Raw genomic sequence first — 15277 nt, 5'->3', positions numbered from 1 at the left:
GACCCCTCACAGTGGAGCCTCTTTTGCTCTGTCTTGGCTCTGTTCCCCACACTGAGCAGCCACACTCTGCAAGGCACTGACCTGCCAACTCCCAGAGTCACAGAATGGGTTGGGTTGGAAGGGGGCTTTTAAAGAGCATCCAGTCCCAAGCCCCTGCCATAGGCAGGGACACCTCCCACCAGCCCAGGTTGCTCAAGACCTCATCCAGCTTGGCTTTGAATACCACCAGGGAGGGACATCTACAGCCTCCCTGGGCAGCCTGTTCCAGTGTCTCACTGTCAGGAATTTCTTCCTGCTCTCCAGCCCAACTCTGCTCTCCTCCAGCTTCAATCCATCCCCTCTCATCCTATCACTACCAGCCCTCATGCACTGGTCCTGCCTCCTGGGCACCAACTGCACTCCCCAGCCCCGCAAGTCCCCCCTGCCTGGTAGCTTTTCTATTCAGCCCTGCAGTCTCTCCCACCTCTTTCAACCTCCTGTTGTGTTTTTGAAGGAAGATGCCACCTGCCCTGGTCTGCATGGAGTCAGTGCCTCTGCCCTGCACAGCCCAGCTGCAGCCCGCAGGAAGCGCTACACCATCACCCCGGCGCGCCTCAAGTGGGACCGCTTCAACCTGACATACAAGTATGGACTTTAGCAGCAGGAGGCAGCACTCCCTGGGTGACACTGGGCTCTCTGGCTGTGCCCACTGACCACACCACCCAGGTGCCAGGGCAGGGACAGCTGCTGAAGCCAGGCTGAAGCAGAAGTGTTTCTGCTGGTGCTGCACCTCCGGCCTCGGCAGCAGCGCTGAGCGTGGTAGCACACATGGCTGCTGACAGCAAAGCCTCACTGCTCAGGGGCTGAGGCAGACTTCAGACAGGCCTCCCACAACTAGAGACCTCCTCCAGGAGGCAGGGAGTTGAGTGATAACTCTGTCGTGCTGATGCCTGCAAAAGAATTCCATGGGAATCCAAATCATCAGCGAGGGAAATGGCTGTGAGCTCAGGACAGAGCTCTGGTGCTGCTGAGTGCTTTCAGGAGGCTCTTTCTCCCTGTTGCCCTTAGGGAAGGAGATGCCAACTCTTAGGTTGCTAACAGAGGGGCAGTAAAAGCCCTTAGGGCTCTAGGGTGGGTGAGTGTTAAGCCAGCCAAGGCTGCCCAGGCGATTGGTGCCCAGCTGGGTTCCCCCCTGCTGGGAACCAGCAGCACTCCAGCAGGCTGGCCTGGGTTGGCTGGGATGGAGCAGTGGGAAGATGTGGTGCTGGTGCTGCTTTCACCAAGCAGGCTGCCCAGAGCCACTTGATGGAGTCCTGTGGATTTTCTCCCTGAACTGTTCCTTGCTGCTGCCATGCTGCAGTGTCAGTGTCAGTCCTGGCCAGTTTTTAGCTCTGTCCTCACTTCAGCAGTCCTTGAAACTGTCCAGTGCCATAAGCTGTGGTGGCAGCATCCTGGACAGATGCTTTGTCTCTCTGGGGAGATCAAACTGGCACTGTTGGATGGTTTTCAGGAGAGCTAACAGGAGCTCAGACAGAACAAGGTCCAGTGAATGCCCTTGGATGTAGCTTTGTGAGATGAGCACTGGCAGGGGAATCAGACAGCCAGGGGAAGCCCTAGGCTAGCAGAGACCTAAGGTGTGGCTGAAGAAAGGCCTGTGAGAATCAGAGCTGCTTAGACCTTTGAGGGTCACGAAGTCCCAACCAGTATCTGCCAGCTCTGGTGCTGAACCATAGCCCCTCAGCACCAAACACCTCCAGGGATGGGGATTTGACCACCTCCTCAGGCAGCCAGGTTCAGTGTTTGATAACTCTCGTTCACTCCTGCCTGAGAGTCTGCACCTTCCTGGAGGCCCAGGAGCCAAGTCAGGTTTGTTCAATGTCTCACCTGATCCCGGAGCTCCTTGGAATGTGGCTGCTGCCTCCAGCCAGCCACTGCTGGCTGCAGTGCTGAGCAGCACCCCTCGCATTCCCTGTGGACAGCAAGGGTTAGTTCAGGCTCTAAGCCCAGCCAGAGTGGGTGGCATGAGCCTGACTCCTTCACGCTGAGCAGAGAACTTCTGCCTTTATGCTCATCCCAAGCAGACTAAGCCTCAGCAGAGTCTTAACTGTCCAGGTTGATGCTCGTTAACAGCCTGGCTTGATACAAAACCTTCTGCTCCCTTTAGGATGTGCTGGGCCGAGGGGAGAACATAAACAGCATAGCTAAAAAACAGCCAGAGGGGATGGCAGAATACACACAGAGTTTGTCCCAACTGCTGCACCTCAGGCAGTCTGCTGAAAGCAGATCTCCTTTTGGGACAAGGTAAGTTGCCAGGAGCCATCTCTCCATTTCCATGGTTCTGCCATCCTGCACCAGTCATTTGCTTATGGCTCAGCTGAATCATAGCTGTGGCCTAAGCCAGAAACTCTCTTGAGTCTCACAGGTGATGGTTTTTTTGCCATCAAACCCTTGCTGGCCTTTTAAAAGCTCTGCCTGAGCAGGTGGTTCAGGCAGGTTCAGTGGTCCAGGAAGTGCAGCATGTGCAGATCTGCTGTAGGGAACAGGAGTTCCCTGCTGCTCTGCTGCTGAGCTGTGGTTGGTTCCTCTCCTGGCAACGCTGCACAAGACAGCCAAGGATAAAACTGGTTTCCAAGAGAACTTCAACTGATGTGCTTGAGGAGGGACAAAGGCTGTGGTGAGGAAGATCTGTTTGTAAAGAGGATCTGCACTGGATCAGTCCCTGGCTGGGGCTTATTAAGTGTTCTTAAAACAGGAGCAGCTTGAACTGGACGTTGAGGCTATTAAAGAGCTGATAGCCTGACCCAGCGTGGAGAGCCTTCAGCTGATGTGAGGAGGGAGCAGCATGTCCCTGAGGCTGTTGTGTGTCCCTGCAGAATCCTCTCCTTCCCGAGGAACCTGCTGAGCGCGCGGGACACGCGCCGGGGGCTGGCTGCTGCCTTCCGCATGTGGAGCGAAGTGTCCCCCTTCAGCTTCAGGGAGGTGCCACGGCACATGCCCAGCGACCTGAAAATAGGTAAGGCTCACAGGAGGGCAGGGGGTGGAAGGGACCCAAAGAGATCAGCCAGTCCACAGCCCCTGCCAGAGCAGGACCATCCAGTCTAGCTCAGGGCACACAGGAACACATCCAGACAGGTGCTGAAAGGCTCCAGAGAAGGAGACTCCACAGCCTCTCTGGGCAGCCTGTGCCAGGGCTCTGGGACCCTTCCAGCAAAGAAGTTCCCCTTGTGTTGAGCTGGAACCTCCTGTGCTGCAGCTTCCATCCATTGCTGCTTGTGCTATCCCAGGGAGCAGTGAGCAGAGCCTGTCCCCCACTCCTGACCCCCAGCCCTCAGATAGTTATAGACATTGATTCAATCCCCTCTCAGTCTTCTCCAGCCTAAGCAGCCTCAGGTCCCTCAGCCTTTCCTCATCAGGCACTGCTCCAGTTCCCTCATCATCCTTGTAGCCCTCTGCTGGACCTTCTCCAGCAGTTCCTGTCCCTCTTCAACTAGGGAGCCCCAAACTGAAGGCAGTACTCAAGATGAGGTCTCAGCAGAGCAGAGTAGAGGCTCAGGGGACCCTGTCCTGTGCTATCCCCACCAGGTACCTGCTGAGCTTCAGTGTGAGGCAGGAGCTAGTCCCCACTTTGCTGCATGGACTTGGCAGGGCCTCTTGGCCAAGGGCTTGGGGGTGTTGCCTTTAGTCAGGCAGAGAAGCTACTTTTAACTGCCATGAAGAGATGGCAGTGCCATAATCACCACTTGCAGTTGGGAAGCTTTAGGTATTTGACAAGAATTAATCCTCAGAATTGGCCATTGGGAAGGGATTTTCTGTTCCACAGGTGGGGAAAGTGAATACTGAGAGGTGAAGCTGACACTGAGCCACAGAGATTCCAGCTTGGCTATAGTTTTAGTCTCCCTTGTGCTGATCCTGTGGAAGCACCACCTCTGCTCTGTGCTTGTTCTCCTCCCCATCCTCCTGCCCCTGTAGTTTGAGGAGGGACTTTTTACAAGGGCTTGTAGTGATAGGATGAGAGGAAATGGATTGAAGCTGGAGGAGGGGAGATTTAGACTGGAAAGTAGGAAGAAATCCTTTCCAGTGAGGGTGTGAGACACTGGCACAGACTGCCCAGGGAGGCTGTGGATGCTCCCTCCCTGGAGGTGTTCAAGGCTAGGCAGGATGAAGCCTTGAGCAGCTTGGGCTGGTGGGAGGTGTCCCTGCCTATGGCAGGGGGTTGGAACTGGATGCTCTTGAGGTCTCTTCCAACCCACTCTCTGAGTTGTTGCTGAGGAGAAGGTCAGTGCTGAGGAGCTATCTGCTCAGCCCCAGCTGGGGCTGCTGGGCTGCATGCACTGTTTGTTTCCTGTGCAGATGGCAGCAGCCTTGACCAGAACATTCACTCTTGTTTCGCAACCTGCTGCTCGCTCCCAGCACAGGATGTGCCTTCCCAGGGGCCTGGCCTGCCACCACCTCAGCCCCAGGGGGCCCACTGCCAGTGGACACAGGGGACACTGGGATGTCAGCGAGATGTTAGCAAGCAGCCAGCAAAGCAGATTTGGCTCTGGGGCTGTTTATTGGTCTTTCAGATAGAACATCTACATCCTGAAGTTGTCACCTCCCTGTCCAACTTCTCTCCAAAAAGAAAAAGCACACAGCTTTCCACCTGCTGTTGCAGAGGGAGCTCAGCATTCCTTTCTGGAAAGCAGACTCATTTATCTCCTCTGGAAGCAGCTCTAGATCCAAGGTCATCACAGGGCTGAGGGGAGTTTGCATCACAGCCACCATTCCTGATGAGAGCTCTGTAGGTTGGAACCTGTGGGCTGTTACAACAGTGATGTTATAAATCACAAGCTGAGGGCTGTGCCTTGTGCCCTGCTAGATCCACTAAAGCTGCTGCCTTCCTCCACAGGCTTCTACTCCATCAATCACACAGACTGCCTGGAGTCTCTCATCCACCACTGCTTTGATGGGACAACAGGGGAACTGGCCCATGCCTTCTTCCCACCCAATGGGGAAATCCACTTTGATGACCACGAGTACTGGATCCTGGGGAACACCAGGTTCAGCTGGAAAAAAGGTAACAGAGTGCCTGGGAGCACAGAAGGGATGCCATGGGCCTGGCACTTGTCCTGGGCTTTACCTGCTATGGGGAGGGGGCAACAGAAATGGTTGTGGTGAGACCAAACCATCCTGGTGCTGAAATATCTCTGGTTTTGCTCAGGATCTCAGCAGCTGCCTCTCTGTGTCTTTTCCAGGTGTCTGGCTTACAGACCTGGTCCATGTAGCAGCTCATGAAATTGGGCATGCCCTGGGCCTGATGCACTCCCTGAACCCCAATGCCCTCATGCACATCAATGCCACTCTGACTGGCAAGAAGATCATCTCCCAGGACGAAGTCTGGGGAATCCACAGGCTGTACGGTAAGGAGGGGAGGTTAAAAGGCCAATCTCAGCCCTGGGGAGCCCTGAGGTGCTGCTAGTGCTGGACTCAGATCTGTTCATGCAAGGTGATAAAGCTGTCCACAAACCAAACAGGCTGGGGAAAGATTCCCTCCAGCTCTGACCCAAGCAGCGCTACAGACTGGGGACAGAGTGGCTGAGAGCAGCCAGGCAGGGAGGGAGCTGGGAGAGAGGAGCTGAAGATGAGGCAGCAGTGCCCAGGTGGGCAGCAGAGCCAATGGCATCCTGGGCTGGCTCAGGAGCAGTGTGGGCAGCAGGACAAGGGAGGTTCTTCTGCCCCTGTGCTCAGCACTGCACAGGACACCCCTGGAGGGCTGTGTCCAGTTGTGGGCTCCTCCATTGCAGAGAGATGTTGAGGTGCTGGAAGGTGTTTGGAGCAGGGCAGCAAGGCTGGGGAGGGGCCTGGAGCACAGCCCTGTGAGGAGAGGCTGAGGGAGCTGGGGGGGTGCAGCCTGCAGAAGGAGACTCAGGGCAGAGCTCATTGCTGTCTGCAGCTGCCTGCAGGGAGGCTGTAGCCAGGTGGGGTTGGGCTCTGCTGCCAGGCAGCCAGCAACAGAACAAGGGGACACAGCCTCAAGTTATGCCAGGGGAGGTCTAGGCTGGATGTAAGGAGGAAGTTGTTGTCAGAGAGAGTGATTGGCATTGGAATGGGCTGCCCAGGGAGGTGGTGGAGTGCCCATCATTGGAGATGTTCTAGAAAAGACTGGATGAGGCACTTAGTGCCATGGTTGACTGGACAGGGCTGGGTGCTAGGTTGGGCTGGATGAGCTTGGAGGACTCTCACACCCTGGCTGACTATGATTTGGCTGCTGCTCTTCACTCAGTACCTAGTGCAGGACCTGAAGAGTAACTATTATCAGTGCTGCAGTGAGAGGAGCTCAACATCCACCCCACTGCTGCTGCAGTAACAGCTCCTCCTGTTCCAGATTCTGTCCTGCTCCAGCCCCACCATTTCCACTGCCCAGTCTAACTCAGGGAAATGTCCACTTGCCCCTCAGGACAGTCCCTCCCTCCAGTGCCTTGTCTACTTCCCTTGCAGGCTGCAGGGACAGGTTGGTTATGTGCCCATCATGGGCACGGAAGGGGTTCTGCGAGACGCGCAGGAAGCTGATGAAGAGGCACTGCCCAGCCACCTGTGACTTCTGCTATGGTACCTGACTGCTCTGCTGCCATCCTTGTGGGGTTTGCACAAAGGGAGGAGGTAAAAGCTAAGCAATGATTGCTGGAGGGACAAGCAGGCTCTTAATTCCACACTGGAGCTCAGTACCCAGCCTCATCCAGCGCTGAGCAGCACAGCAGAGGTAGCCTCTGCTGTGTGTGAGCCAAGCTGGAGGCTGGGGAATAGGAAGCAGCTTTTGTGTCTAAACATTTGTGGTCTGGAACATGAAACTGGTCTCTGCTTTCATGTAAGTGAAGCAGTGGTGGGGAGTTTCCTGAGAACACAACTGCCCTGTGTGCCTTTTGGCCCCACTGATGCGCTCAGTTCCTGATGCAGCGGTAGGACACCAGACAAAGCACAGCTGGGCCTGAGCTGCCATGCAAAAAGGAAAGCAAGTTTGTTAATCCCTGAGCTACTCCTGCAGTTTTGAGAGTCCAGATAAGGACTACTGCAGGATCAGGCCAAGTTACTGCAGCCTCAGATAAATAGCTCCTGACCTCAGGCTGCACCATGTCACTGGCACCTCTGGCTCCAGAGGCACTTTCTTGGGGCAGATGAATGCAAAGATGCAGTCAGAGAACTACAAACCCACACCTTCTGGGGCCTGGTCAGGGCCTAACTGTGTGGGTGTGGGATAGGGAAGGTGATTCTGCTCCCTCAGTCAGTCTACAGGCCACAATTTCCATTGCACACAGCCCATGTTAAATGGCTGTCCTGGAAGTGCTCAGTAGGAGGCACTTAAGGAACCTTAGAAGTGTTAATTAAGCGATCCCAGTTCTGTGAAAGGGCTTTGGAATGCCTGAAGCTTGCTAATGAGATGCTTTTGCTCTCTCATATCTCTGGTCTACAGAATTCCCTTTCTCCACGGTGCCTCCTACTCTGCCCCCACCAAGGACAAAGACCAAGACAGTTTCTGAAGGCAGGAACGTCACCTTCCGCTGCGGACAGAAGATCATCCATAAGAAAGGCAAAGTCTAGTAAGTGCTCTGTCCTTCATTCCAGTCCCTGGGGAGACTCTGCAGGTTCTACGCTCAGAAAGCAGGATGTCTTCTGGAGCTGGTCACTGTTCCCATCTGGCACCCAGAGCAGAAAGAGGTGGGGCTGGAAGGGAGAGGGAGGGGTGCAAGTACTGCTCATCACCTTGCAAAGCGTTTTAGTCTGAAAGCAGAGCTGGCAGCAACCAGCAAGCTGAGCTGAAAGGAGTAAAAATCCATTTTCATGCAGAGCACAAAGAATCCTTACCCTCAACTCAGTTCCCAAACCCCTAGTCTGCAAAAAAGCTGGTCTGAAAACTACCCTTTCCAATCATTGTTAGCTCTTGCTGATGTACAAGCATCCAAAATTGAGATGCTCAATCCATGACTTAGTGTAGACCAAGGACCCAAATTCCCATCAACTCTCAGTGAGATTCAGGCTCCAGAAGGACCCAGGATGGTGCCACTGTAAGAGCCCTGAAATCAGCAGTACAACTCAACCCTGCTTTTGGTGCAGTCCCATCAGCAAAGCTCCTTAAGAGAAAGAGCCTCCACAGTGCACCATGCCAGGCACTTTGTGTTTAATCTCTGCTCTTCCTTCCTGTGTGACAGCTGGTACAAAGACCAGGAGCTGCTGGAATACTCATACCCAGGTTATTTAGCCTTAAATGAAGACCACATGAGCATCATTGCCAATGCAATCAATGAAGGAACTTACACCTGCATAGTAAGGAAAAAAGAAAGAATCCTGACTACCTATTCCTGGAGAATCAGGCTGAAGCACTGACAGGCCCTGGAGTGAGCAGTTGCAGGTCTGTTTCCAATCCTCAATGTTGCTTTACCATTTTGTATTTAATCTCCAGTAGCACAACTGAACTTCTGCAGCAGCTGCTTCTTCCACACCTTGAGCAAAAAGAGACTGAGACTTGATTACTGGAATGTAAAACTTCACCAAAGTGGGTTTAATGAGAAAGGTTTTATCAAGTCTGTGCTGTACAGAGAATTAAACCTTCTTTTGTCAAACAAAAGAGAAGAAAGAGGCCAGTGTCAGGGTTTGCAGATAACCTGTGGCTTGCTGGAGCTTGCAACATCTGGAGGAGCAGATCCAGGCTTCAGCTGTACTGTGGTGGAGGTGCTGTGGGAGGAAAAGGAGCAGTTATGCCCTGGAAGCGTTTTGCTGTCCCTTCTCTAGACCCTGCTGCACAGCACTAGAACTACTTTCCAGTGAGGGTGGGGCACACACTGGAACAGGTTGTCCAGGGAGGCTGTGGATGTTCCCTCCCTGGAGGTGGCCAAGGCCAGGCTGGATGAGGCCTTGAGCAACCTGAGCTGGTGGGAGATGTCCCTGCCCATGGCAGGGGCTTGGAACTGGATGATCCTTAAAGTCCCTTCCAACAAACCCCATTCTATGAACTTAAAGTCTTTTAGAAGACTTAATACTACTCCGGCTTGTCAGACAGGAGGGAGGGTCAGAACCCCTTTTTGATGCCTCCATTCCTTATTCTCACTTGTCCAGTTAAGAATTTGGAGATTTTTAACTTCCCCCACCCCCACTCTCCTGTGGTCTGTATTGCTTTGTCACCTTACCCAGCAGACTGTTTACCTCCACCAGCAGCTCCTCAGAACTTGTCCTTCAGGTGTCTGATGGAGGAGCCTCATGACTCCTGCGGCAGAGATGAGGTAACTTCCATCACTGTCCTCCCCCAGGCCCCCACCTGGGGAGGTAAATGTGCTACAGCCAACAGCCCAGCACTGGCAGTGGCAGGCAAAGCCTGGTGCCCTCATGTCCACAGCAGTGGAGTGTTCCTGTGCAGGCAGGAGTCCCTGGTAGTCCTTGCATTCAGCAGGATCCTTGTCACGTTGCTGAGGTTTATCATTTTGTCCTTGTAACCTCTTGAAGCAAACAAGTTTCTTCTTGCTCAAAAGCACCAACTGCAAAGCCTCTCCCACGCTGCAGTACAGGGCAGAAGTCTAGGAAGCCCTTGGTGTTAGAGCAGAAAGGCTCTAGCAGTGCAGTTCTCCTCTGCTCTAGGACAGTTTTAACCATCACAGAAAAACATCTTTGCATGGTCAGTTAAGCACAGGAAAAGACAAGTACTGAATGCAAACCCAGACAGCAGAGGCAAGAGAAGCTAAGCTGCAATAGCCAAACAGTGCTGCACTGCTCATGGGGAGCTGACCCTTCCTTTCTGTAGCAACAATGAAGCACACAGCTCTCAAGCCACATGGAATTTCCACTGCAATCCAGCATTTAGATTTCCTTTGTTTTACTAAAACTAACCCAAACAATCTTTTTGTCAGAGCATGGCCCTGGAAGGAAATCATCTCACAAAGTGCACCATGCACAGCTTGGAATGAAAACCAGAGTCAAGCTCTGACCCCCCTCAGAGCTTAGCACAGGCCCCTTCTACAAGGCAGGGGGGGTGCTGCAAACCTCTGCTCTTCAGTAGTTATTGATCTCCACCTAGGAAGACTCTTGCTAAAAGAGAGGTCAGTTAGCAGCCTGGTAACAGAACTGTGGCTCCTTCAGCATCAAGCAATCAATCAGGCCAGAAGAGCACACAGAGTTCTGCATTCCTCCAGAGGGAAAAGAAAACAACCACCACAAACCACTGCTTTCAACATTTACCACATCCAAATTCCAGGTCCAAGATCTTTACCCAGAAAAGCTTCTCTAATGTACTGAAATTGATGGAATGTTTAGCATCTCACTTAATCCTTTGCCTGGGCTGGTGCCCAGTTCTGAGAAGCATGAGCACCCCCAAGTATTTCCCAAATCTTTCTCTTCCCAGAAAAGAAAGATCAGAGCCTCAAAAGGATGTGGTATCTCAACATCATTCCTCTGCTTTTTTTACTCTAAGGAGAAAGGACTGGAATTCAGCATGATACAATCAGCAAAGCTAAGCTGTTTTCTTGTTTTCAATGGAAAAAGGGCATCTTGAAAAGAATTTTCTATAGAAAATAAAGTTTCAGGTCTCCACAGCAAATCTTTCTTGATTTATAAAGCAAAGGAGCATTTCTCTTGCACCAGTGCCACTCTCAGTCCATGTGTACAACACCCACAGGGATCATCTCAGCAGTGCACCCAAAAAGCTTCTCAGTATTGAACCCATCCTTGCTCTCTCCAAGGCACACAACAGGAAAGAAACCTCAGGACTGTGATGGGTTTTTGCCCTCAGTATATTCAGACACAATTCACTTAAAGACAAAACCCAAGAAGCTGCCTGCCCAGCCTGACACTATTGAAGCAGTGGCAGCAAGAGGAATAAAGTTTCCACTCTAAAAGATTTAATGCCACCAGCATCTGAGTTTGCTGCATGTGAAGAAATGAAATCCTTCACACTTCAAACAATTAAAAATGTATTTTAATTCTACAAATTTACAAGGAAAAAAAAAGTAAAGACAACACAAAGGAAAAAAAAACAACAGAAAAAAAAAAACAACCCTAAAATTCAAACAGAAACTACTCCAGGATTGTACTTCAAGTTTTCCTGTGAATTCTGTACTGATCCTTGGCTTTTCAGGTTAATTCCAGTCCTCTAATGGAATGCAGCAGTTAAACTCCACACCCAGCAAGAGCCTTTGCCTCTGATGATAGCTGAGTTATTTTTTTCCCCCCTGTGAAAAGCATCAAATGCCCCTGATGTGAAGAACAGAACTGGGCCACTCAGAAATCCACTCACATGAACAGTTTGGGGGGTTTCCTGTCTTCCTCTCTTTCAGGTTGAGGTTAAAACTTGAGGCTGAAGCCAGGTCCTGCAGCAGATGCTCCTTGGTTAGTGGTGGTCAGGTGAAAGCCTGTGTCCTTCAGATCGTCATCACCCTGTTGAAAAGCCACCACAGGTCACTTAGCCACGGCTGTGCAGCTGCAGTTCCCTCTCCCACACAGAAAGCTAAACAGCAACAACACAGTGAAGTATGTCTAGGAGAGCAGAAAGAGCTGTTTGGTTGGGTGGCCCCATAGCCAAGGCCTACAGCAAACTCTCAGTCACAACCTTTAAGCACTGCTCTTTCCCAAGGTCTCTTTCCTAAAGCTTCTCCTCCTTTCTCTACCTGGTTTTGACTGCAGGTGTGAAAGCTGGAAGCCATCTGTGAGCACACTGGAGAAAGCAGTGTGCAGCAGAGGTGGGCAGCAGCTGCTCAAGCACACACTGCACACCCTCCATGCCAATTCTTACACCCTGGAAAACCAACACTAAGTAGCCCTGGAAGTTTACTTTTAGGCACAGGAACTGCTCAGTGCCCTCCCAGCTATGCTGAGGCAGGGAAACTGTACTGAGATGTTGGTATACTGCAGGCAGCTGAGACTGCACCACACCACAGTCAGGGCCAGCTCTTTCAGCCAGCTTGCTGTCAGCACAAGCTCCCCCAGAGACCACCAGCCCTGCTTTCTTGGAGGAGCTCTCCTCCAAAGACTGGAGAAAGGAGATGGCTCCATCCTCAAGGGAAGCAAAACAGCAGGCTCTGGACTGCCTGCAAAAAGCAAGCTGCAGTTTTGAATGCTCAGCTGGGAGAGCAAACCAATGCACCCTGCAAAAGCAACACTGTGATGAAACCAGACCAAATTTCTTCCTCAGATGGACTGAAATAAGGATTCTGACACCACAGCAGTAACTGGACCTGCCCTCTGAAAGGCTCTCAGGATGTCAACAGGGTGGAAAGGGACCCAAAGAGATCATCAAGTCCAACCCCCCCTGCCAGAGCAGGACCATCCAGTCTAGCTCAGGGCACACAGGAACACATCCAGACAGGCACAGAAAGGCTCCAGAGAAGGAGACTTCACAACCTCTCTGGGCAGCCTGTGCCAGTGCTCTGGGACCCTTACAGGAGAGAAGTTCCCCCTTGTGTTGAGCTGGAACCTCCTGTGCTGCAGCTTCCATCCATTGCTCCTTGTCCTATTGCAGAGAGCAGTGAGCAGAGCCTGTCCCCCCCCATCCTGACCCCCAGCCCTCAGATAGTTATAAACATTGATTAAATCCCCTCTCAGTCTTCTCTTCTCCAGCCTAAGCAGCCCCAGGTCCCTCAGCCTCTCCTCATCAGGCAGTGCTCCAGTCCCTCATCATCCTCATAGCCCTCTGCTGGACTCTCCAGCAGATCCCTGTCCCTCTTTAAGAGGGAAGGGGAAGCTGGGCTGCTCTAGTGTCTTTGGCAAGCAAACAGGTGAGCATCCCACCCCCACAAAGCACAGCCCACAAGAGCTCTTCCAGCACCAGAGTTCTCAGTCATTCCTTTACCAGCTGGCTGTATCCAAGGCCTCCCTCGGGTGGCCGTGGGCTGGTGCCACGCTTCACCCTTTGCTGTTCACTCTTTGCTGGCCAGGTGGGAAACATGGAGGGGTCAATGGGCAGGGGAGTCTCTCGGAAGTACTCATGCTTCAGACCATCCTCAGCAGTGATCCTTCTGGCTGGGTAGTATGTCAAAAAGCTGGGAAGATGTAAGGAAGTAAGGGAGTGACAGAAGAGTAGAAAGAAGAAACATTTTTTTAGCCTCCAATTATAAATCCTTCAGAAAGACAAATAAGAATGGGGTGGGGGTTAAGAAAGAATTCCATTAGTGGCTGTAATTGCTGCCATGCAGTTATCTGACACAGCCAGTGCACTTCAACATGCTTCCTGCAGGAATGGAACAGCAGCTGGAGCTACACATCAAGGCAAGTAGCTTTTGCAGGGCTCTGCTTACACACCTCAGCCCCTGTGAGTAGTCAGATGCAGCTCAAAAGGGATCCAGGTCCGTTAAAATTGCTGCTTTGCTTTTTAGAGGAGAGAGCTGAGCTGATAGTGACTCACCATGAAATAATGTCAGATAGTGGAAGTTAAGTGCAGAGCCTGTGGCTGATTTCACAAGTCAGGAAGATGCTTTCCTCTACAATTCATCCTCCCAAACAAGGTTTGGCCCTGACCACACAAACACTGCCACAGTCAAAAGCTGTATAGGATATGAGTTCCACTGACTTGTGTTTCTGCAAGACCCAGACTCACAGGAATGCCACAGTACTGTGATGCAGTCAAAACCCTGCCATAACCAGAGCAGTTAAATAAATGATAGTGATGGGGGAACCCCCCAAGACTGCTCATTTCCCAGCTCTTTTAACATGATGCTGCTTTGTTCCCACCTTTGAATGACTGTAATTTAATGGGTTTAACAAGATCCATCACACAACTCCACAACAGCTACTTCCCACCTGATTAAACAGAGCATCAGCGAGCTCAGGCTGCTACTAACACATTGTTCTGCCCTTCCAGGATGTGTGTGCAAGAACAATCTTGGATTGAGGATTAAAAGCAAGTGTTAAGAGCATGGTACACTAAATAAAGCTGTTGTGAGGCACGTCACAGAAACTTCAAGTGCATCAGCATGTGTTTTGTCAAGGTTAAGTGTGCTGAAACACCAGCAGAGCTTCCCCACAAGTCATTCTTCACCACTGTCCTGTCACAGCATGTGCACAGCTTTCCCCAAGCAGGCAGCACTTACTTGTTCATCAGATCAAAGCCCTGATCAGAGAGGAGAGCTCCAAATCTCTTGCGCAGGTTATTGTAGGGGTACTCTGTGAAGGTCATCTTCTTTACTGCTGGCAGCTCATTGTAACCAGGCCAGATTTTTTCACTTGGAGTCCCCAAATCCTGTCAATTAAAAGATCTCCTGAATTCTGGAGTGCAGGCCTTCTACTTACTCATTATGTAGCTACAGCAGTTGGCAAGCACCAGAGCAAACAGACAAATTATAGAATCAGCCAGGTTGGAAGAGAGCTCCAAGCTCCTCCAGCCCAACCTAGCACCCAGCCCTGTCCAGTCAACCAGACCATGGCACTAAGTGCCCCAGCCAGGCTTGGCTGCAACACCTCCAGGCACACAGACTCCACCACCTCCCTGAGCAGCCCATTCCAATGCCAATCACTCTCTCTGACAACAACTTCCTAACAACATCCAGCCTGAACCTGCCCTGGCACAGCTTGAGGCTGTGTCCCCTTATTCTGTTGCTGGGTGCCTGGCAGCAGAGCCCAACCCCACCTGGCTACAGCCTCCCTGCAGGCAGCTGCAGACAGCAATCAGCTCTGCCCTGAGCCTCCTTCTGCAGGCTGCACACCCCCAGCTCCCTCAGCCTCTCCTCACAGGGCTGTGCTCCAGGCCCCTCCCCAGCCTTGCTGCCCTTCTCCAGACACCTTCCAGCACCTCAACAGCTCTCTTGAATGGAGGAGCCCCGAACTGGACACAGCACTCCAGGGGTGGCCTGAGCAGTGCTGAGCACAGGGGCAGAAGAAACTCCCTTGTCCTGCTGCCCACACTGCTCCTGAGCCAGCCCAGGATGCCATTGGCTCTGCTGCCCACCTGGGCACACTGCTGCCTCCTCTTCAGCTCCTCTCTACCAGCATCATCAGGACCCTCTCTGCCTGGCTGCTCTCAGCCACTCTGTCCCCAGCCTGTAGCTCATAGCTTACTATAAGAATTGCAAAACAAGAACCAGAGCAATGAGCTTAATCTCCAGTGGCAACAGGCACCTGTAATTTCTTACTGCTGCAGTGTACCCATCTCTAAAGCCAGCCAGTTAGAATCCAGAGATGTTTTTAAAAGCCTCACCTTAAAAACTTTGTTGATCTGGTCAATTTCTGACTTGCCTGGAAACAGTGGTTTCTGCGTTAGCAGCTCTCCAAATATGCACCCCACTGACCACATGTCTATTGCTGTTGAGTATTCCTGAAAAGAGAGACAGATGACACCTTAAAAAGCCAG

The 15277-nt window shown here is 52.0% G+C and overlaps 2 protein-coding genes across 9 annotated transcripts in view; one reads left to right on the top strand and one right to left on the bottom strand.

Annotated features, from left to right (window-relative positions):
• The window catches only part of MMP23B (matrix metallopeptidase 23B), a 25022-nt gene extending 14485 nt beyond the window's left edge, over positions 1-10537 (top strand). For 3 of the 5 annotated variants that reach the window (XM_064172218.1, XM_064172217.1, XM_064172219.1), the window contains 8 exons: positions 498-624; positions 2144-2280; positions 2853-2992; positions 4868-5035; positions 5214-5378; positions 6457-6567; positions 7427-7553; positions 8163-10537. In XM_064172218.1, coding sequence (XP_064028288.1) covers positions 498-624; positions 2144-2280; positions 2853-2992; positions 4868-5035; positions 5214-5378; positions 6457-6567; positions 7427-7553; positions 8163-8337 — 1150 coding nt within the window. In that variant the 3' untranslated portion in view covers positions 8338-10537. Of the gene's footprint in view, positions 1-493; positions 625-2143; positions 2281-2852; positions 2993-4867; positions 5036-5213; positions 5379-6456; positions 6568-7426; positions 7554-8162 lie in introns of all 5 variants that reach the window. The other 2 variants (XM_064172221.1, XM_064172220.1) reach the window with 2 other exon arrangements.
• The window catches only part of LOC135190635 (cyclin-dependent kinase 11B), a 19475-nt gene continuing 12678 nt past the window's right edge, over positions 8481-15277 (bottom strand). For all 4 annotated transcript variants that reach the window (XM_064172213.1, XM_064172214.1, XM_064172215.1 and 1 more), the window contains 5 exons: positions 15125-15241; positions 14022-14170; positions 12785-12974; positions 9154-11373; positions 8481-8685 (listed from right to left, as the gene is read on the bottom strand). In XM_064172213.1, the coding sequence (XP_064028283.1) occupies positions 11281-11373; positions 12785-12974; positions 14022-14170; positions 15125-15241 (549 nt within the window). In that variant the 3' untranslated portion in view covers positions 8481-8685; positions 9154-11280. The remainder of the gene's footprint in view (positions 8686-9153; positions 11374-12784; positions 12975-14021; positions 14171-15124; positions 15242-15277) is intronic.

The sequence above is a fragment of the Pogoniulus pusillus genome, chromosome 36, assembly GCF_015220805.1.
Source record: "Pogoniulus pusillus isolate bPogPus1 chromosome 36, bPogPus1.pri, whole genome shotgun sequence".
NCBI classification, from domain to species: Eukaryota; Metazoa; Chordata; class Aves; order Piciformes; family Lybiidae; genus Pogoniulus; species Pogoniulus pusillus.
The sequence above is the reverse complement of the archived record's forward strand: the minus strand, read 5'-3'. Positions and strand labels throughout refer to the sequence as shown.